The 23,602-nt window shown below is 41.1% G+C and overlaps 1 protein-coding gene across 1 annotated transcript in view; it reads left to right on the top strand.

Annotated features, from left to right (window-relative positions):
* The window catches only part of NLN (neurolysin), a 94,282-nt gene that overhangs the window by 48,374 nt on the left and 22,306 nt on the right, over nucleotides 1-23,602 (top strand). The window contains exons 4-9 of the mRNA XM_028123915.2: nucleotides 4,911-5,018; nucleotides 7,848-7,950; nucleotides 8,569-8,729; nucleotides 14,304-14,439; nucleotides 15,383-15,749; nucleotides 20,275-20,476. Coding sequence (XP_027979716.1) covers nucleotides 4,911-5,018; nucleotides 7,848-7,950; nucleotides 8,569-8,729; nucleotides 14,304-14,439; nucleotides 15,383-15,749; nucleotides 20,275-20,476 — 1,077 coding nt within the window. The remainder of the gene's footprint in view (nucleotides 1-4,910; nucleotides 5,019-7,847; nucleotides 7,951-8,568; nucleotides 8,730-14,303; nucleotides 14,440-15,382; nucleotides 15,750-20,274; nucleotides 20,477-23,602) is intronic.

Here is a 23,602-nt window from a genome sequence, read left to right on the forward strand (position 1 = left end):
CCCTCTTTCAAGCCATGTTGGTGAGAAAAATATGCAGTGTCTCCATGTTAAAACAATCCAGGCGAGTGCCTGGGTGGCTCAGTCATTAAGTGTCTGCCTTCAGCTCAGGTCATGATCCCAGGGTCCTGGGATCGAACCCCGCATCGACCCCCTGTCCCACTCCTCTGCTTGTTTTTCCTCTCTTGCTGTCTCTCTCTCTGTCAAATAAATAAATAAAATCTTTTTTAAAAATTTAAAAAAAAAATAAAACAATCCAGGCATATAATATTTTATTCCAGTGGATTGCTAACCAATAAGCACAGAAGAGGGATTCTTTAGTGAAGTTGGAGTCTCAGTGATGTCAGCTGAATCGAGAAATACAGGTATCTATTGTAATATTGTTTATATTTTTTTCAGAGCCCTGGGCTTTGGTCAGTCCAATTCATCTTCAATTAATGACTTAAAGTTTTAATGTTAAAGTGTAAAAGAATAAGTCATGGGATTAAGTAAAGATGCTTTTAAGCATTGTATGGTCTCCTACTCTACCAGCCATGGAGACCTTATGCCAAATTAAAATCCACAATCCAGTGTCTTAAGACTATGGCAAAAAAAAAAAAAGAGAAAGAGAGAAATGGAGAGAGAAGAAGAAGAAGAAGAGGAGGAAGAAAAAGAAAGAAAGGCAAAGAAAAAACTAAGTCCAAAATTCAGCGTGGTAATGGTAATTTTCTTAACCTATACCATCCCTTCCTTTTTTTTTTTTTTTAAGATTTATTTATTTGACACAGAGAGAACAGGCAGGGGGGGTGGTAGGCAGAGGGAGAAGCAGGCTCCCCCGCAGAGCCAGGAGCCTGATGTGGGACTCGATCCCAGGACCCTGAGATCATGACCTAAGCCAAAGGCAGCCACTTAACCAACTGAGCCACCCAGGCACCCGTACACCATCCCGTCTTGATTTTGAAACATGTAAGTCTAGTTATTGGTCATAATCAGTACTACTGAAAATTGTAGCTGGAGACCTAATACAAAGCATCAACTACCTTGCCTTAGTTTCCCCATTAGCCAGACACCACTCTTGTGCTTCCCAAGTACTTAACTCTCTCTTCACTCACTACCTACTACTGATATTACCTGCTAAAAATTTGTTTTCCTTCATATTACTTAGAGCACCTCAAGGATATTCATCTTTGTTTCTCCAATACCTGGCATATGAGTAGGAGCTCAGTGAATGTATGCTGAATGCAACTGAACTGGCCCCCGTTAAAATGTGTCTTCATGAAGTATGGTTCCCCACACCCAGTGTCCTCACTGGGCCTCTGGCTCACACCAAAGCAGGGGCTTGTAGTAGTATGCTGAATATGTCAGCAAGCAGGCCTTTGTGTGGCCCCCCTCTCTGGTAGCACAAGCAGCTACCTAAGAATGCCCTTTTCACAATAGTCAGATAGAAACCTAACAGAAAATATAGCATTGAAAAGAACAGGAAAGAAAGAAAACTGCAAATATAACTCATTTAATTAAGTTATGCCTCTGTCTTAGCTTTTGCAATAGGATCTGTATTCTACTCTGTTGTTATGTTCTATTGCTTTAGCATATTCAAAGCTTATAAATCCATTTTCCTAAATGATATTCAGAGAAATATACTATCTTAATTTCCAGGGTTCTTTTAACAATGTATTTTCTACTTTGTATACACAATATAGAAAGTCCCACTGAAATTATTTTTTATTTACATATTTTAGAAACTGGAAATGTGAGGGTCTTAAAAAGAAAAGGACACAGTTAAGGGATAGACGGTGGGGAGGATTGGAGAGAAATTTAAAAAATCTTCACTTATTTGTAATGAAATTTTGAAGAATGATAATAAGTTAAGGTGTTGTAATGTAGTGGTATAATATATTGGGGAAAGTACCAACGTAAGAATTTTGGAGAATTTGTTTCTATCCATTTTTCCTAATAAATAACTGAGTGATATTAGGAAGATCATTTAAACATCATTTTCTTGTCTGTGATATGAATATACAAGCACATGTGTAAGTGTACACACAAATGCGTGCACACGCATTCAGACTTTTATATAAAACCTCTCTGTTATAGGAGGAGGTTAGGAAGAAACTAAATCTTGTCACCACAGAGATTAAATAAAGTTAAGAGCCTCTACTGTCAGATGATATAAATTACAGAAGAGCACTTTAGGCCTTCCCCCACCCCTAAAGAGGAGAAACTTCACCCAAAGATGTCTGAGACCTGGTTCCAATTCAAGTGGATTAAATTCTTAGGAAGGAAGGTGCAACTACAGCAGAGCAGTCTAGAAGTACTGGCTGATTCCCTGCTGGAAAATCCTTAAGCTGTCATTCTGATCTTGCCTGGAGATTATAAGGGAGAATATTCATATGATCAGCTCTGGGACAGGAATGTGCTTTAGAAGCACATTTTAGAAGTGTTTTACTCCTACGAGAGCCCTCCAGAGATTTCTGAGACCTCAGAGTCTGACTGGCAGATGATGCCTTGTTACAATTGAGTCAGAATTTTAAGTGTCATTTCTGTGGTAAGTCAAATATTTCAGTACAGATAGTCATATTTTAATTAAACCTGATTCGGAGCAGATTTTTCTCAGAACATCCTTCTACCTGTTTATGCTTGTCTTACCTTTTTGAGGAGTCAATAGTTTTTACCTCATCAAGACCATGAGTTTTAAGTTTACTGTACTGAGTATGCTTCTAGGCTTTCTGAAGTAGCAGCCCAAGTACTCACTCCAAGATACGGCAAGTCCAGGCGCTCATTGTATGTGAGCCCTTCCTGATTTAGTGTAGCATAGAGTGAGAATTCTGCTCATGTCAGCTGCTGAGACTTGTCATGAGCCTAAGCTCAGGGCCATTGTGACCAGGTGAACCCATGAACCCAAGTACTAGGACCTGCTGTCCAGCACTGTGCCCAGCTTCTGCCTTGGCTCACTGCCCTGCTGGGAAGGCCCTCTGCTCGGGATCTCTGCCTGCATATTTGGGTCCTTCACAACTAACCAGCTCTTTCTAGGCCCTTCTCATGGGGGATTTTTTTCCTCTGTCCCTGCTACACATAGCTCGTGCCTAGACGTTCCCCAACCTTACAATACCCAGTATTATACCTTCTAGAAACTCCTATTCCTGTGCCCCACACCTCAGGACATACTTCCTTGTGCTGTTAAAACCAGCCTTGATCAACCCAGGTTAATCACTTGCACATGAACACTGTGACTTGAACTGTTAGCCATCCCTAAGGGAGCCAGCCCACAGCCCTGTTATCTCCCTAGACATTATGGGTTTCTTCCTGTTGCAAGCACCTACTGCTGGGATCCCAGCGTGTGCCAATACCAGTTAGGAAGGGTTCCAACTCCAGTCATGCCAGCATGCTCAGAAGTTCTCCAAGGATATAAAAGGAGGTTATTATGGAAAAAGGTATCTAACTGTTCTCTGCCTCCACTGAGAATAAACGCAGAGGAAACAGTGAGTAATGTGCACAAAAGTGCTTTAGTACTAGAACATAAAATTTTGTATTGATAGGCAAAGTGAAATACAGATCATTGTATTAAGTAGTACCCTCAGTTAAAATACAGCTATTTGGGGGGGCCTGGGTGACTCCGTTGGTCAAGCATCTGCCTTCGGCTTAGGTCATGATCTCAGGGTCCTGGGATTAAGCCCCTGTGTAGAGCTCCCTGCTCAGTGGGGAGTCTGCTTCTCCCCCTCCCTATCCTCCCTCTGCCTCTCCCCCCTACTCATGCATGTTCTCTCTCTCTCTCTCTCTCTCTCTCCCCCCCCAAATAAATAAATAAAAGCTTTAAAAAAATAAAATACACTATTTGCTTGCTGCAACAAAATGTGAAAAATTACAGAGTTACTGCAGCAAAAGCCTTAACACCAACAATCTAAAATGCAGGCTCTAAAGCTAAACATTGTTCTTTCAAAGATGTATTTAGTTGGGAAAATATAAAGCTGAGAGGTGGGTAGCCCAGGTCTTGATGGAGAGAGAGAGTGTACCCAATGGTATGTCTCTAAGGCTCTAGAGACAGATGTCCCTCATTGGCTCTCACCCAAACTGAATCCATTACACCTGCTGAGTCTGTCCGGAGTGCAGAGTCTGTCCGGAGTGCATTTCCTCCCAGGGACATGAACTGGCCAGCCATCCAGATGTGCCATGTATATTCTGCCACCTGTTTTGAAGAAACATCTGGTGTTTTTATTACCTTGCTATTGCCGGGGGAATTTTCCATTCTCCTCGAGGGCCCTCCATTCTTTTGAGTGATGTTGTTTGTGTTGCTGCATACAGGTTCAAATGTTCTGTCCAGCTTTCCTTCTTTTTGTGCAGTGTTGACTCATTTTCCCCAGATACTTGTTCATATGCTGCTTGCTGTAGTCTCTTGATCTCTCTTGCCAAATGACAGTAAAGCATTTTTGAAGTGTTGGAAGCCTTTGGCTGGGGTTTTATCCAGCTGTCCTTGTTTGGTATGTTGGCAAAAGAGTCCCACTCTGCATTTGTGTAGAATTTGCCCATTATTTCTCTTTTGGCCTCTCAGGTGGAACCAGGTTAGCAAATGATGGAAAATTAAATCCAGATGATTTGTGATAAGGAATATGTTTTTTGAAAAAGACCATGGTCGTAGAGAATGCTGAGAATGAGATTATGCAAATGTTTCTTTTATCACACTTCAAGTGGTACAGGCACTCTTGATTCTGATGCAAGGCAATTCTGGTTAGCTTTTTATTTATTTAATTTTTCTCTTTTAAATGAGCAAAGCTAACTAAAGCATAAAAGAAATTAGGTCTTCAAAAGAACCTGCCTTGTAATCACCTATGTGCTTCATAACTCAACAGAGATGATGAATAAATTTGCTTTGGTCTCACAGTTTATAATTACCCATGCGCTATTGTAACAGAAATGGTTATCACACTCTTTCATTTCAGGAAACATGTGATCTGAGTAAGATAAAACCTGAAGCCAGAAGATACTTGGAAAAGTCCATTAAAATGGGAAAAAGGAATGGGCTCCATCTTCCAGAACAAGTACAAAATGTGAGTTTGTGTTTCTTTTTCTTACTGGGAAAAAATAAATAAATAAAATACAACAAAAAACAGGTTGGGAAACAACACATTTGTAATATGGAAAATAATGCATACATAATACAAATCCATTTACAATGTATTTGGTAGTCAGTGGTTTTAAATTCTACAACTCCTCTTAATCTCATGGTGACTGACAGACAACTGATAATCGTTTTTTTTTTTAATCCTTTGCAAATTATATCTGTTTCATGTGTGCTGGGCTTATTTTCCCTGCTCTATTTTACATTTTCTTATTGCTGTTTCCAGGTCTTAATAGTTGATTTGCACTCTCCACACTCCCTTGGTCACTGGTAATAAAATTTTTATGATGGAGAGTTTTAATATAAGCACTTTGGAATGGAATACCCTATGATTAAAACAGTTGGCCCTTGAACAACCTGGGGGTTGAGGTGGCAACCCCGCTGCACAGTCAAAAATCCATATAACTTCTGACTCCTCAAACACTTAACTACTAACAGCCTGCTATTGACCAGAAGCTTTACCCATAACATAGTCAATTAACATGTGTTTTGTATGTTACATGTTTTATATACTGTCTTCTTAAAGTAAGCCAGAAAAAAGAAAATGTTGTTGAGAAAATCGTAAGGAAGAAAAAACACATTTAACACATTTATAGTACTGAACTTTATTTATTGAAAAAAATCTGTATATAGGTTGCCCTAGATTGTTCAAATCCCTGTTGCTCAAGGGCCAACTGCATATGCCCTTTAAAGGCAGACAGATTAGCTACTGAAAAGTGCTTCTCAAACTTTTTCTTTTGTCTAATGCTGATCCCATCTTCCAGTTTCAGAAGTAAATCCAGCTACAGAATTAAATCATTCTTCTTAGACAGGACATATAACCCATGATCTGTTTCCAGGTCATTCGTCTATTTTTTTTTTTTTTAAGATTTTATTTATTCATTCGAGACACGGAGATACAGAGAGACAGAGAGAGAGAGAGCACGAGCAGGGGGAGAGGCAGAGGGAGAAGCAGGCTCCCTGCTGAGTCAGGAGCCAGATGTGGGGCTCAATCCCAGGACCCTGGGATCATGACCCGGGCCGAAGGCAGATGCTTAACCATCTGAGCCACCCAGGCGCCCCCAGGTCATTCTTCTAAACAGTAGAACAGGAAACAAGTGTGAAAGACATCCAAACCAAGTGATGTCAGCATAGTAGATATAACTGAAGGTACCACTGAGATACAGGTACCTTTCTATCACGTAAATGCCCTTCGAACACCTTGTATCCTCTTCAGCCTAGTTAGAGGAGAAATGTGTGACTGATCTCCCTTTCCTTACCTTTTGGTCTTCCAGGTCAGTCATCATTTCTGTTTGAGGCATTGTATTAGTTGCAATGTATTTACAACTGACAAAACCCTGTTGACACAGTTTAAACAATAGAAGAGATTTATTTGCTTATATTAACTAGAAGATCCACCATCCAGAAGGATGTAGAGAAGCTTCCCTCGAACCTCCCCTTGTGTCTTAATGGCCCAGATTGGATCATATGCCTAATCCTGAATCCCCCTTTAGTCAGGAGAATGCCAGGCCTGGCTTACCCGAACCAGTCAATACTCTAGTGGGGATGGGATTACCTAACTAGTGTAGAGTTACCCTGGAGCTTCAGATAGGGTCAGATCCCACCCAAACTACAGGGCTAGTGTAGAATGGGGGAAAGGTGGAAGGGAGCTTGGGGTGACAACTGGAGTGTCCAAAAACAGTGCTGCACAGTATGTGTTCAGTCAGCAGACCCCACTTTAGTGCACATCAGAATTACCAGGTCATTCTTCTACACAGTAGAACAGGAAACAAGTGTGAAAGACATGCAAACCAAGTGATGATTTACAGCAAAGCTGTGAAAGCTCTGAGTACAGGGTCCCACCTCTGAGAGTGTGTTTTAGTTGGCTTGGTGTGGGTCTCAAGAATATTCATTTCTAACAAATTCCCAGGTGATGTTGATGTAAATTTCATTATCTAGCATTTTTAGAAGATGGGACAGGTTAATAAAAATATTTCGTGTTTTTTCTTGTGGTTTCCTTTTTTGCTTCCTTTGATTTCACACCTAATAGTTTTTATACAAATGTTAAGGCCCGTATCACCTTAGTTTACAAAGTTCTATAAAACTAAGACATGACCTTTTTTCCAAAGCAACCATAGAATTAATTGTCTCTTGGTTTGCTTCAGCACCAAATACTGATGTCTACATTAAAACTTTGGAAAAGATTGAAAGATGTTAATTATTAACAGGCTACTAGAATCATTTATTCACCCAGCAACTATTCATTTTGTGTATATATTATGTGCCTGAGTCTGCTTTGACTCTACCTCCTAAATTTATTTAGTTCTTACGAGTTTATGACTAATTTCTTTTTTTTAAAGATTTTATTCATTTGAGAGAAAGAGAGTGAGAGAGAGCATGAGAGGGAGAGGGTCAGAGGGGGAAGCAGACTCCCTGCTGAGCAGGGAGCCCAATGCGGGCCTCGATCCCGGGATTCTGGGATCACGACCTGGGCCGAAGGCAGTCGCTTAACCAACTGAGCCACCCAGGTGCCCAGTTTATGACTGATTTCTAACACATCACTGGGATTGCCTTTTTGTATATGTTGCATACAGATCCTCACAGACACAGCATAGAATATGGCAGGAAACCATTTTATGAAACACATCATTAAAAAACATACTTCCTGAGGGTTGGGCATAGAAGCCAATCTTCATATAAAAGTGAAACTTATTTGATGGCATTAAAAATGAAAGTTTCTTTTTATTGTTAATGTTCTATATTTGTATCTTCTGTTCAGGAAATCAAAGCAATGAAGAAAAGAATGAGTGAGCTATGTATTGACTTCAACAAAAACCTCAATGAGGACGATACCTTCCTTGTATTTTCCAAGGCTGAACTTGGTAAAATTCTGGTTTTTTTCTGGTTAAATAATATAATTTAGAGAAATAATCTTACCTCACAGTTTGCCAAATCAAAGTTGAAAGAATTCTTTAAAAAATGATCCAGTACCTTGTACAGAACCTATCACCCCTTCTACAGAAAAGACAGCCAAACCATGCCTAGATTTTACGCTAATAAAAGTGTGTATACTATTTCTAGAGATGCTCCAGAGGAAATTTCATAATATTTTTTGGTAACTTATGCTGGTGTTTAACAGCCTTCAGTGCCTTGAAATTTTTTACCTTATAATATCCCCTACATTATAACTTAAACTAGTCTCTTCTCAATATGTTCTGGATCTTTCTTGGCTTAGTTTTTCCTGTTCTCCATCAAAACACCATCTGCACAAGTACACTGAAGCCTATTCATAATTTGAATTACCATCTCCTAAGCCACCTGTCCTCTAATGATCACCCCATTCCAGTAACGTCAAAATGATATTATAAGGATTGTCATTATTTTACTTGAATTTCAATTACTCCACAGAATTCCTAGAGCTTCTTAAAGGCACCATGCCAATGCTAAATAAACTAATAATGAGTGGAAAAATTGATGTATAAGAAAATGATTTCTTGCAGGTGCTCTTCCTGATGATTTCATTGACAGTTTAGAAAAGACAGATGATGACAAGTATAAAATTACCTTAAAATATCCACACTACTTTCCTGTCATGAAGAAATGTTGTATCCCTGCAACTAGAAGGAAGATGGAAATGGCATTTAATACAAGGTGCAAAGAGGTACTCTGAATGTTTGTCTTTCTTTCGTTTTTGTGGAAGATTTTGAGAAAAGGGTTTGCTTTGTTCACCAGTGTTGAAGTTAGCTCAGAGACCAACATGCCTATTTGAGTATTATGCCTCCTAATTCCTGAAGGCTTTTAACTTTTCTCTTGCTCACTGGTAGCCTTGGTGTGGCCACAGCCTAAGCTGTTCTAATTAAAATAGAATGGGTTAAATAAACTAAAAGTTGTATTCTTTCACCAAGTCAACAGTCCAGGGCTAGTGGAGCACCTCTCTGCCCTTAACAAGTGACTTCCAAGGCCATTCCAGCTGTCACCATTTCCCGGCCTATTCAGAAGTGGGAAAATAAAGGACAGAGACACACCTTAAGAAGACCTGGAAATGACATACATCCACTCCATTCACCTCCTATTGACTCAAATACCATCATCTAGTCGTACCCAGCTGCAGGGGAACCTGGGAAATGTAGTCTTCAGTTGACAGCCATTTGCTCAGCTGAGGGGATTCTATTACCAAAGGGTAAAAAGGAAGAATTAGAAATGCATTCTCAGAGTCAGCTAGACAGCTCCACCACAGTCTCCCTCTCCAGATAACTGTGAGTGCCTTTTTTCCCCACACGTAGAACCCATTCACCATATGCCAGACCATGACCAGTTACTGCCTTGAGCTCAAAGACCATGACGTCTGGAGCTCTCCCCACTTGGAGCTTCCTCATGATCTAGCAGTCTATGAAAGAGAGGGCATGCTGTCTGGTCCATTCATCCCCAGGACACACGCCCAGTGGTAGAATAGGAACACAGTAACCACACTAAAAACTCCTATATGGAAAAGGAAAGAACAGAAAACATACAGTAGGCCCGTACCAATTTTCAAAAACTGGCAGGAATTGTGGGGATTCCTTGCTCTGATGAAGTTCCTTGAAGAGCTCATTAAAGTGATTTGGGGTTTTTTTTCTAGCAGAAATTTGTTTAGCAATTGTACTACATGATCCCTGGTTTTGCCTGCCAAGAATTTTTTCTTGTCTGTTACCCTCCACAACCATATCCTGGGCGGCTACTAGTAAAGATTCATGCTGGTGCTGGTTTGAAGCCTGGGGGTTGCTTTAGGGATCAAATAACCACAAGCTTTTGCAGGCCAAGCTCGTGATGCCTTTGGTAATATAATACGCTCAAAAACTTAGTAGGTTTCTTGTCTGTTTGTATCCAGTCCGATTCATGTTAAAATAATTCAACCCAAATAATATTTTTGGTCAGTCGTTCTTAAACCTACCAGATCTTTTTATATTGGTTCCTGTACCCTGTCCCTCTTGCTTTTCCTCAATTTAATGGAATCTGCTTTGGGGCCTTCTGAAACAGTAGGCTTGAGGAGGGAAGGCAGCATTCTCAAACTAATCTCTACAATTCAGTAAATCTGACAGTCTTTTCTCTGGTATTAGGAGGACAGAGCAATTGTCTCTGCCATCCATCCGAAGTCCTAGATTGTAAACCACAGACAGAACCTCTGTTAGTAGAAGTCTTTTCCTTCCACCTCTGCAAACTGAACATTCTCAAGTGAGTTCATCTCTCTCGTAATCTTTCTAAAAGTCACAAATAGCAACAAAACATGCACCAACATTAGTTTTCCCCAGAAGTTCCCCTAGAGCTAAGCCTCAGTAGGTAATTGTTCTCTTCCAAGTTATGACATGAAATCGTTTTAACGAATGTTACCCATGGTATAATGAGGATTGCCAGCTTCCCAGCCAGCATTGTATCTGTCCCCACCTTCTCTTCCTGTACAACTTTCATTTTTCTTATAACAGTACCCTATTCCTAATATCAGCGTCTGTGGGTGTAAGGATACAGGTTAAGCAGCTACACAAAAGCCAACAAAAAGCACAGTGACTCAAATAAGATAAAAGCTGTTTCTCTTCAGAAAGGATTAGTGGTTGGCAGAAGCTGGGGCCACTGGGGAATTACTGTTTAACGGTTACCAAGTTTCCGTTTGGGGTGTTGGAAAAGTTTTGGAAACAGATAGTGGTAGTGGTTGCACAACAGTGTGAACTGAACGCAATTAGTGCCATTGAATTATACACTTAAAAATGGCTAAAATGGGAGTTCCAGCAGATGTGGGAAGGAGAGTGGACCCCAGAGAGCTCTGAGCAGCCCCACCCCCATGGCCTAGTTACCATCACACCCAGCAGGAGGTGCAGCTGGCCCAGTCCCCACCACTGTCACTACCAGCAGCAAGTGGGGGGAGGTGACCCAGCCCCCGCTCACCCTCTGCTCTTTGAACACCAGGCTCAGCATCCTGGGCAGTAGCCTCCGTGGCACCCACTGGCAACAGCAAAGTCATTACAACAAAGGTTCTGGAAACAGTAAAGTGGTTCCATCGACAGGAATGAGACCGAGGAAGATGTGTTTGTATACCAGACTGCCATAAAGAATAACCGCGGGAAATACCCGCGCAGTGTAAGAGAGAGCGAGGCTGGAGTTTGATGTTGGAGGAGGAAAGGGTACAGAGGCAGCAAACATGGCCGGCGCTGGTGGAGCCCCAGGGCAAGGCGGTAAATACGCAGCAGATGATCACCATTAAAGATGTTCTCTATCACGGGGATCCTCCCCACAGTTACCCGCAGAAGTACCAGAATTGTGAGGGTGGGGAAAGAAGGAGGGCCCTATCGTGCCGGCCTGCCTGCAGGCCACAGTTCGCACCTGACTGCACCTGGCAGTGGGCGGCAACCACTCTTCCAGTCTCCCCCACCCCCTACACCCCCTGTGCAGGGAGAAGTGCTGGAGGGCGCCGGCAAGCAGGGTGCAGGAGAGCAAGGCAGACCAGTGAGACAGTGTATATGGGGGTAGAGACCACGATTCCGCAGGGGACCTCCAGTTGAAGAAAGTAAGGAAAATTAAGATGAGACCCAACATCAGCAGCCACCTCAAGATCCCTGCCAATGGAACTTTGGTGACCCACGCAGATGCCCATAAAACCCCAAACTATGAGATTTCACAGAGACAAAACCAGCCAGTCTACAGCTGAGAACTGGTTGGCTTGTAAGCCTGAAAGAGCAGGGCTAAGTAAATGTGGGCTTACCATCACTGACATCATCCGGTTTAGTCATCCAACAAGAAGAGGTAAATAAGAAATTCCAGCAATAAGAAATGAGCAAAAGACTGGAGCTGAAGACCTTAAGTGCTTGCCTTTTGCCCATTGAGCAGATAACCAGAATTTCTAATCTGCATTATCTATGCAGCATGGGGTTTCTATTATTTTTACCTGAAGAGGTCCATTTTTGGTAATGATAAATGTGCTTGGGGTTTTTGTGTGTGTGTGTGTGTGTGTTTTTAAGCCTGGGTGCTTTTCAATACACCATTAAAGGTTTTTAAATTGTTTCATATCTGGTCAAGTTGAGATTTTTAAGAACCTCATTTTTAATTTGTAATAAAAGTTTACAACTTGATTTTTTTCCCAAAAAGTCAAATGGCAAACACATGTTAAAAGGTCTAAATTAATTTTTTAAATGGTTAAAATGGCATTTCTTGTGTTATATATGTTTTACCACAGTTTTTAAAGAAAGGCTTATTTCTCTTGCAACTAACAGCGCAGAGGTGAGTGATCCAAAGCTTGGTATTGTGACATCCTAAGTCTTTGTTGTCATATGCAGTTCGCAGCTCGAAGGACAGGCCTCTGTAAAGAGACGACCCGGGAATTCTACTCATCACTTCTTGGAGAGTCCCCTGTCCTATTGTAGATCATGTGGCCACAACTAGTTTTGTTTTTTCTCTTAAGCAATATGTTTAATTCTATGATTTCCACAAACTATACGTGAAGTTTCTAACCATCACAATACAGTTAAGAACAAAACACTAAGTTACAGGCTGTGGGGAGAGAAGGCAGCACCAATGGTGGCACCTTCCAACCCTGGTTGGTCTAGGGGTAGGGGGTGGAGGGGTCGATATTAATTTGTATTGAAAACGAAATGGACTAAAAAGTAACTACTCCTCTATGTTGGGGTGGAAATGGGAGGAAAGAATGAGTCCTTCAAAGCAGGAGGGGAGGCAAGTGGGGGAAGTTTCTGTGGCTGTGACCCCAGGTGGTCACTCACACTGCTCCAGACTGTCCCTGGTGTGTGATCTTCCTTAGAAACATGTCTATAAATATGAGTTAATTATTGGGGGTAATTTTTCTTTCACCTCAATATTTATTACTTTCTCCAAGAGATAACTTTTCCTTTTATTGTTAATAAAATATGGGGCTCCTGGGTGGCTCAGTTGGTTAAGCGACTGCCTTCGCCTCAGGTCATGATCCCAGGGTCCTGGGATTGAGCCCCGCTTTGGGCTCCCTGCTCAGCGGGAAGCCTGCTTCTCCCTCCCCCACTCCCCCTGCTTGTGTTCCCTCTCTCGCTGTGTCTCTGTCTCTCTGTGTCAATTAAATAAATAAGATCTTCAAAAAAATAAATAAAGCAGTATCATTATTTGTGTTCTTAATACATACAAAACAAAGAAAAAGTTTGTAATGATTTGAAACGAATCTCTGAAACATTCATAAGTGTAGAGAGTTCTGTGGTATTAACTATGTTCACATAGCTGTGCAGCCATCACCACCATTGTCTTCACACTCTTTATCTTCCCCAGCCAAAACTCTGCACCCATTAAATGCTAACTCCTAGCCCCCCTTCCCCCCACCCCTGGCATCCACTGTTCTACTTTCTGGCTCTATGAATTTGACTCCTCGAGGAACCTTATGTAAGTTGGAATCATGTAATATTTATTCTTTTATGACTGGCTTATTTTACTTAGCATAATATCTTGTTTTAGCATTTGTCAAAATTTCTTTCTTTCCCTTTTAAGACTGAATAATAATCCATTATATGTGTATACCACATTTTCTTTATCCATTTATCCATTGATGGACATTTGGATTGCATCCACCACTTGGCTATTATTCACATAATGGTGTAGTGAACACAGGTGTACAAATCTCTCTTTGAGTTCCTGCTTCCACTCTTTGGGACACATACCAACAAGTGGAATTGCTGGATCATATGATAATTATGTGCTTAATTTTTTAAGGAATTGCAATACCGTTTTCCACAGCAGCTACACTTTTTACATTCACAGCAGTATACAAAGTTTCCGAATTCTTCGCATCCTCATTAACACTTTTTTCTATTGTTTTTATAATAGCCATACTAATGGATGTGAAGTTAAAGTGGCAAACTTGTGTTTATATGTATTTATAACTCCCAAAAACAAATTTAAGTATCAATATTTGTTGCAGTCTTGCCAATGAAATTAAATGGGGAATCACTGTAGTCCTTAAGAATACATTTTCACTCTAAGTTTATAATACCTACAATTTTATTAAGACCTCATAGCAATCTCCTGAGACTTAAAAAGTCAAGTATTTCAGAAATAAAATTGGATCATGAATTTTAAAAAAGTCTTTAACACTGAAGTAGAGTCATTTATTAGGAGGTTGAGATGGTTTAAAAATAATTGACGTTTTACCAACCTAAAAATACATGTAATAACTTCCTTTTAATGCTGTGGATCCAATTAATGATTAATCTTTGTTTTTGTTGTTGTTTATTACTAGGAAAACACCGTAATTCTGCAGCAACTACTCCCACTGCGAGCCAAAGTAGCCAAACTCCTCGGCTATAGCACACATGCTGACTTTGTCCTCGAAATGAACACTGCAAAGCGTACAAGCCATGTAACAGCCTTTCTAGGTGGGGTCTTTTTTTAATCAGTTGTATATTTCCATTTTTCTTCTTCTTTGACTGTTTTCACTGTATTTGCCTAAATGCATATGCTCTTGTTATGTATTTGTCCTGCACGATTTGTCACAAATGTAAGACAAACATGTATTTGGCTCTCTATGGGACATGGCAGTTTGGGAGGCAACCCCAGAGTGTGAGGTGAAGGCTACAGCCTGAGAAGCCCTCTAAAGAGAAAGAAGGAAACTTATGGAAGATACAAAGTGATCTAATTCTGATTAGGCCTGTGAGAGAGTAGGTGAGTACAGGCAGCCAAGAGGGCAACTCAGATGGGAATATGCCAATTGTAAATTAAAATAAATTAGGGAGAATGTGAAATAGGCAAAATTAACCACAGTATATAAATTATGGTATCCATCTAAAAAGTGGAATTGCTGTATCCAAATAGACATTCTTTATAGGAAGGGATTAGCGATAAACAAAACCCATGGCTGTTAAAGGTATTGAGCAGTTTTTAGTAATGGTGATCACAGGTTGCCTCTGATTTCATTTCTCTGGCTTTTTGAGGAGCCTGATCTCATTGAAGAATAATCATGGACATGAGATGGTTTCACTATTGTTTTGTTTCCTGAATTATAACATTCTGGAGTCAGAGTTCTCTGAGATAAACTCGAGCTTTGTTGATGGTGTGAGAAAGTTGTGGCTTGGTTTGGCTGGTGCTGAAAAAATGGGAGGGCAAAGAGCCACGAAATAAATTACCGGGAAGAGAACAGCAGGGCTGTCATAGTCGAGCCTGCTTTCCTTCCCTCCCTCCTTCCTTCCGCCCTTCCTTCCTCCCGGTTATCTGCATCAAGTACTACAAAGGAGGAAGCACCATGCTAAAACACTGGTATGTGTATGAATGTGCTTGCTCCCAAAAGCAATAAATCACGGACTTTTCCCACTTCCCGCACAGATGATTTAAGCCAGAAATTAAAACCACTGGGTGAGGCAGAGCGAGAGTTTATTTTGAATTTGAAGAAAAAGGAATGTGAAGAGAGAGGTTTCGAATATGATGGGAAAATCAATGCCTGGGACCTACATTACTACATGACTCAGACAGAAGAACTCAGGTACTCCATAGATCAAGAGATCCTCAAGGAATACTTCCCAATTGAAGTGGTCACTGAAGGCTTGCTGAACATCTACCAGGAGCTGTTGGGTCTTTCATTTGAGCAAGTGGCAGATGCTCATGTATGGAATAAAAGTGTGACGCTTTACACTGTGAAGGATAAAGCCACAGGAGAAGTTCTGGGACAGTTCTACCTGGACCTCTATCCAAGGTACTGAGAATCACATTGTGGGAAGGGACCTTAGGGAGGGGATTCCTACCCAGATTACGACCCTTGTCTGCCACAGTGCTCATGTATGGTTCTTAGTGATGGGAGTAAAGATGTGGGCTCTGAAGCCAGAGTGTCTGGCTCCGTCACCTACTAGGCCACTTTACTTAATGTTCCTGTGCCTCAGTTTCTTTACCTATATTATAGGTTCAGTAAAAGGGGAATATTAATTCTACCTGCTTTGTAGGGTTGTAAAGATAAAACAGTTGGTTAATTATGTACAAAACATTAACTGGAGGACTACCCTGCTTATAGCAATTGCTTAATAAATGATTGCAGCCATCATCATCGTTACCATCATCTGGTGTGTGCACTGCACTTATTTAATTTAAAATTGGCCCTCCAAATATTTATTATTCAGGTAATCTGTCTGCCAGTACTCTTCAGTCTCTGGCCATTTCCCTGAATCTGGCTGAGGGGCAGCACAATACAGTAGGAATAGCAAAATCTTTGTAGTCATTCAAATTGAGTTGGACGCTTAAGTGACTTAAAATCTTTGAGATTCTGTTTCCTCCTTGGTAGTATGGGACTGGTGATCCCTTTTTAGGATTGTTTTGTGCATTAGGCCATATATACATATCACCCAAGCTAGGTAGTCCATCATTGGTAAGAATTGAAAACATTATTGTCTCTGAAACATGTGGTAACTATGGACTCTATAGTGCTTCATCAGACACGAAAGGATTTGGATCACTTCCTCTCTAGGCTGTTTTTAAAACAAAGCCAGCCTGTTACAATTACCGATTCATTTTACTAACTAGGCCAAAGGAAATTACAGTAACCCCCTACTTTTGTAGCACAAACAAGTTTTTAACCCAGACTTGGGATGACTTTGGGTGGCTGCTGGGAAGGAGGTTGGATAACTGTGTCATCCAGACAGTGGACAATGGTGCCTTATCGCAATGTTTTATGGACTTACTTTCAGTTTCGAAATGATCTAAAAATAAACCCTTGTCAAATGTAGATGGGTCTCTTTTTAATAAGAGTGTTAGCATACTGTGTTAAGCCAGAAATTCTTTCAGGGGAAATCCTTCAACCTTGGAGTCTTCTAGAACTGTCCCCAGATTCTACTTCCAGGGTCAAAGATAGCAGCTCTTGCCACCCCAGCCTGCTGTCTCCCTGCCAACATATAATTGGTTTCTTCTGTACTCTGAGATCTGGCCATTGCTATCAGCACTGGTATGGGAATCAGAAGCTGATCTCTTGTGAAAGTAGTGACCTACTTAATATTCACTTCCTGTCACCTTCCTGTCACTTCCTAAAAGTGAGATGGAGTAACTTGTTTTTTCTTAGCGACTCAAAAAAGGATATTTGGAGTACGTTTAAGAAAAACCAGTTACTTTTTTCTTTTAATCGCATTTCAGTATTTATTCATTGAATACTGAGATTCTCAAACAAAACAAAACCAAAAATATTCTGATGGTTCCAACATAAGGTGCTTGATAGGGACATTTTTATTTTTTATTTATTATTATTTTTTTAATTTACATTTATTTTATGCAGAATTTACTCCTGGGACATAAGTTTTTGTTTCTTCAGTTTCTTCTGGGATATCTTTTTCTTCTGTGCAACGTCCTGTTCTGGTTTAGGAACAGTCTGCTCTTTTTCAGTCAGGACCCTCTCAGTGTGGCAGGGAACACTCATGTATGGGTTAATCTGACCATGAGCCCTGTATGTTCTATGCCACATCTGGGGGGCTTTGTTCACCAGAGAATCTACATTTAAACCCTTAAGGTACAGCATTACTCTCTACATTTTTAAGCATGTGCCGTAAAAATTCACTCTTCTTGGGTCATCGACCCTGTGTCCAGCCCCACTGTTTGGCCCGGGCACACCTCCCAACTCCACCATTGTGGAGACAGAATGGCACACACTGCTTCTGCAAAGTGGCATCCTTCAGATACTTGGGGGCTTTTTGGATCTGCAGACGCTTGATGACCTGGGCGGTTTCACGTGTGTTCTTAAAGTGAACATGCAGATTTGAACCTCTTGATTTGCATGATTTTGTAGGGTTTTCTGGGTCAAGTGAATAGCAAACCATTTTCAGAAATCATCTCAGGCTGCTTAGGGGAGGAGCGATAGGGACATTTTTAAAAATCACCATCATTTTATAGACAATGTGAAAAGGTGAAACGTCAGAATATAGAATCCTTTAAAATTAAATAAATCAAGTTTCTTCTTACAAGGAAAGATTAAAGACCCCTCAATGCCATTGATTTTTAAATCAGTAGAAAGTCTTTGATTTTAAGCTATTCTTTTTTTTTTTAAGGTTTTATTTATTTATTTGACAGAGAGAGAGCGTGAGCACAAGCAGGGGGAGCGGCAGGCAGAGGGCAAAGCAGGCTCCCCACTGAGCAGGGAGCCCGACGTGGGGCTCGATCCCAGGACCCTGGGATCATGACCTGAGCCGAAGGCAGATGCCTAACGACTAAGCCACCCAGGTGCCCCGATTTTAAGCTATTCTTAGACTTTAAAATTTCTCCAAATATCTCAACCCTTGTCTGTCTAACACAGTAGCACCCGTATTATTCTCAAATGAATATGCTTTTGGGGAAAAAAATACGTTTGGCCTTTCCTAATGTACTAAGAGGTATAAAATATAATAGGATAAACATGTCCAGATTACTTTAGTTTTCCCCTGTTAAAAATAAGGTTTATAGGGGCGCCTGGGTGGCTCAGTCGTTAAGCGTCTGCCTTCGGCTCAGGTCATGATCCCAGGGTCCTGGGATCGAGTCCCACGTCGGGCTCCTTGCTCCGTGGGAAGCCTGCCTCTCCCTCTCCCACCCCTCCTGCTTGTGTTCCCTCTCTCGCTGTCTCTCTCTCTATCAAATAAATAAAATTTTTAAAAAGAAATAAATAAGGTTTATAGATCTGTTTACACATTTACAACTAACTACATGAAATTGTTGTAGAAAGCACTGACTAGCCCATTGAACCACCGAATCTGGGCTCGCTGAAAATATTATCACGTTCCTGTATTGTTTCTGCTGTACCCGTTCATGGCTTCTGTCCCCTCCTTTGTCGGCCTTCCTTCCCATGTCCCTGCTCAGTGCTGACTTAGCCGGACTCAGCAGACTCAGGCCCACACTGCGTTCCTGTCCTTCCTTCAGAGGTAGAGGATTTTTTCTGTTCTTCTGGCCTCGGCAGTGGGTTTTCACCAGCGCTTTTAGGGCAGCAGAGTTCCTTGCCCTTTCTCCTGGAAGCAGGGCAATGCTCCATTCCTCCGTCAAGGCAGCCGCTTCCTCTCCAGGCCTGCATCAGGACTGATGCTCTAGCAGGGTGTCACCCTGCCACCATCTTTTTGTGTGCCCACAGCGAGGTTCAGGGAGAAGACCCTGCAAATGGCTGCACAGGGTCCTTATCTATAGCTCCCAGTGGCTCCCTGCTTTTGCTGGTCCACCACGGCCTTTATCAATGTGTTAAAAGACTTACTGGTTTCTGCAGTATTTTCCCCAGGTAAAAAAAAGTACTTGCTTCCTCACTTCCTCTATCCCTGGAGGCATCTGTCTTAGATCATAAGTTAGTTGATTGCCTTCCCATTAGTGATGAATTCATTGTTGTTGTGTGGATAGGAGCAATGCCCTTTCCAGCTCTATACCTCATCATAGGAAGCTGGAAAAAGCTAATTGTTGTTTTGGTTTTTTTTTTAACTTGAATAACATCAGCAGGGTAAACAGATTAATAAGGAGTCACAAAGAAAAGATAATATAAAAAATTTATATATCAGTCAAAACAAAAACTAAAAGTTCTACCCCCAAAACCTTAATATACTGTTAGTCTTCTGAGCAAAAAAAAAAAAAAAAAAGACGGAAACCTACTTCTAGAATAAAGTCCAATTGCACATAGCTTTTGGGGAGACCATCACTGATACCCCATTGTCCAAGAATAGATAACTTTATAGTGTAATTTATGCTTTTTCCCAAGCTAACTAAAAGCGTTCTGTTTCAAAAAGGCCTGACTAGTTTATAAAGAAAGGAGCACACTTAATTGTGAATATTGATTCTTCCTTCCTTGAATAAAAGGAACAACCTTATTGTCTGGTATTTGGTTTTTATCAATTCTAATTTTAAGAAAAATCTGCTTAGTAAATCAAACTATATCTCTTATCTCAAATTTGCTTTAACACAGTTGTGTTTAGTGACACCATCTTTGAAGAAGAAAAGCAAGATCCCATCAAAGTAAACACTGGGCTCTGCACTAGGTGTGGTGTATATTCTTGATTCTGACGTTAAGGTTTTTCCACAAAAGAAACCTTGGAGATAACACGTGAAGTGATAGTGGGGTTTTTGTTTGCTCAGTTTCAGTTTGTCCATTTTAATAAAATGTGGACCTACTTTCTCAAGGGTGGATTACATGTTTCAAAGTGTCCTCTGGTATCAAATAAGACTTCATGACTGAGAGAGGTCACAGCAGTGTTGTTGCTACGGAAGAGTGTTCCTATCTCACCAGTGATGCTTCTGGTTCCCAGGGAAGGAAAGTACAACCACGCAGCCTGCTTTGGTCTCCAGCCTGGCTGCCTCCTTCCTGATGGAAGCCGCATGATGTCGGTGGCCGCCCTCGTGGTGAACTTCTCGCAGCCAACAGCGGGCCGTCCCTCTCTCCTGAGGCACGATGAGGTGCGGACTTACTTCCATGAATTTGGACATGTCATGCATCAGATTTGTGCACAGGTGAGAGATTTTTTTTTTTTATCATAAACCTACCAATTGTTTTTCCGGCTTTTTATTTTTTCTACTGCTGTTACGTTCCTCCCCTTAACATGTTTTTTCAGAAGCTGAACATGCTCAGGAATCTCATAGGCCAGGCACCTGGGTGGCTCAGTCAGTTAAGTGTCTGCCTTTGGCTCAGGTCATGATCTCAGGGTCCTGGGATCGAGCCCCTTGTCGGGCTCCCTGCTCAGCGAGGAGCCTGCTTCTCCCTCTCCCTCTGCCTGCCGCTCCCCCTGCTTGTGCTCTCTCTCACTCTGTCAAATAAATAAATAAAAATCTTAAAAAAAAAAAAAATCTCCTAGGCCTTCTGTAAAAAAATTTTTCTTACTGTATCCTCTTATATAGCATATCTTTTACTCAGAGGTTAATCCACAGATGAAGGATCTTCATTGAATACCACCCTGTGGAAAAAGATGATTATCATTAAGGCATACAGATAGTCTGTTTTTTCCTTTTTATTCTTTTCTTCTCCGTAGGAGTTTAGTGTAAGTTTCACAGATAAACTGTGCTGTTACCTCTCTCTTCCGCTTGTTTAGTTGAGTGGTTTTCAACTGTCCCAGACTCTACTTCTTTTTTAATAATAAATATGTTGAAACACCTCCCATGACTAGCCTCAAATTAAAATCGTAGGTAACATAGTATAACCATGTGGAGAATTTGCCAAAAAGGGCGTGTGCAGTGGATTGCAACTGATTTCTCCACTTCTGAAAAGGAAAAGTACCTTTTTTCTCAACTTCTTAATACAGTTCAGTAAATGAGGCCCATAATATTCGAGGATAAACCATATGAACTTGTTAATATTTAGCTGTTATCTGACATAAGAAAACATCAAGTTAGTAGTTCAACCTCACAGTTTGGAAAACTGATATTAACAGAAATGGAGGAACAGTTTTCCAAATTTGAAATCTCTATACATCTCTAAAGGCAAACTTCTTAATAAGAAGCATTTTTTTTTTAAAGATTTTATTTATTTGACAGAGACACAGTGAGAGAGGGAACACAAGCAGGGGGAGTGGGGGAGGGAGAAGCAGGCTTCCCGCGGAGCAGGGAGCCCGATGCGAGGCTCGATCCCAGGACCCCGGGATCATGACCTGAGCCAAAGGCAGACCCTTAACAACTGAGCCACCCAGGTACCCCAATAAGAAGCTTTTTATTAGAATAGTTTTCAATTTACAGAAAAGATGCAAAGATAGTACAAAAATTGCCCACATGCCCCTTACCCTGTTTCCTCTACTGTTAACATCTAGTATTATTATAATAGATTTGTCACAACCAAGAAGCCAATATTCCTACAGTACTCCTAACAAGACTCAGCACTTTATTTGGATTTTACTCATTTTTCCCTAACAGCCTTTCTCCATACAGAGAATTCTTTTTAGTTGATATAATGTCCTCACTGAATTATGTTTTCCAAATAGTGATGCCTGGACATGACTCTGTAGTAAGACATGATGAAGTCTTCATTGTGAATAACCCTGAATCCAGCAGCAAAAACTACAGGCTGATAAATGTGGTTTGTGTTGTCAACTCAGGCCCTAGACTGGTATTGCCAGCTGTCTTGGTTCAGGTTGCTGTAGCAGAATATCATAGCCTGGGTGGCTTAGAAGCAACAGAAATTTATTTCTCAGCCAGTTCTGGAGGCTACAAGTCCAGGATCAAGGTGCTGGCAGATTTCTTATCTGGTAAGAACCTGCTTTCTGGTTCAGAGATGGAGCCTTCTCACTGTCGTTACCTAGTGGAAGGGTGGGGGAGCTCCTTGGGTTCTCTCTTATAAGGACACTACTAATTCCATTCATGGAGGCTCTACCTTCATGACCTCATTACTCCCAAAGGTCTCATCTCCTATTATCACATTGGGGATTAGGTTTCACCATAGGAATTGGGGGGAACAGAGACATTCCATATTGGTCTATAGCACCAGTGGTGACATGATTTTCCAAAATGGTGAACATTTCTTGGGAAACTTATGAAAAAGCAGTCTTGCTTTGACTTACATAGGTCATCTATACATCTATACTTACATATAGATCCCAATAGTTAAGTGTCCCGGAAATTGGGGCGCCTGGGTGGCTCAGTCAGTTAAGCATCTGCCTTTGGCTCAGGTCATGGTCCCAGGGTCCTGGGATTGAGCCCCACATCGGGTTCTCTTCTCAGTTGGGGAGCCTGCTTCTCCCTCTCCCTCTGCCTGCTGCTCTGCCTACCTGTGATCTCTCTCTGTCAAATAAATAAATAAAGTCTTAAAAAAGAGAGTCCTGAAAATTAAAAGTTGGTACAAAATACTTTACAGAAATATGTGGAGTTAGTTTAAACCCGGGCTCACTTAATTATAGAATTTTCACTTATGTGAATGTCCAGTAGGACATAAGAATGGTGTGCAGCATATGGGACATTTTTTTTTTTTTGGTCCTGACATGTGCAGTTCAGTCCGGGACATCTAGCAACCCTGGACCTCAGAATATCCCCTAATCATCGTAATAACCAAAAATGTACCCACTCAATTCCAAAATATTACTGTCACTATTATTAAAAATCTGTTTAGTGGGGCACATGGGTGGCTCAGTCGTTAAGCGTCTGCCTTCGGTTCAGGTCATGATCCCAGGGTCCTGGCACCGAGCCCCGCGTCGGGCTCCCTGCTCCATGGGAAGCCTGCTTCTCCCTCTCCCACTCCCCCTGCTTGTGTTCCCTCTCTCTTAAAAAAAAAAAAAAAATCTGTTTAGTTCTTTCAAACATCTTATCTCTACATTCTGGTGTTTCCATGTTTATTAAAAAAAAAGGGGGGGAAATAAGATATGAATCTATTCAGATACAGAAGTCCTCATACACTGATAGAGCCATTTTTATCCTGTTTTTAATCTAAGGAAAAGAAATCTTCCAGAATAACCTAAATTTTCTTTCTTACATAGTTTTAAAGTACTTTCACAGCCATAGGGTTCCTGAAATATTTATTTTCAATCAGTGTCCATTCTATGGCTGTTCCCTTTTTTTTTTTTTTTTTATTGTCAGAGAGAGACAGAGCAAGCGCGCACAAGCAGGGGGAGTGGCAGGGAGAGGGAGAAACAGGCTCCCCACTGAGCAGGGAGCCCGATG

Source organism: Eumetopias jubatus, unplaced genomic scaffold (assembly GCF_037043125.1).
Source record: "Eumetopias jubatus isolate StellerSeaLion01/CBP00866 unplaced genomic scaffold, mEumJub1_p1.0 scaffold_5, whole genome shotgun sequence".
NCBI lineage: Eukaryota > Metazoa > Chordata > Mammalia > Carnivora > Otariidae > Eumetopias > Eumetopias jubatus.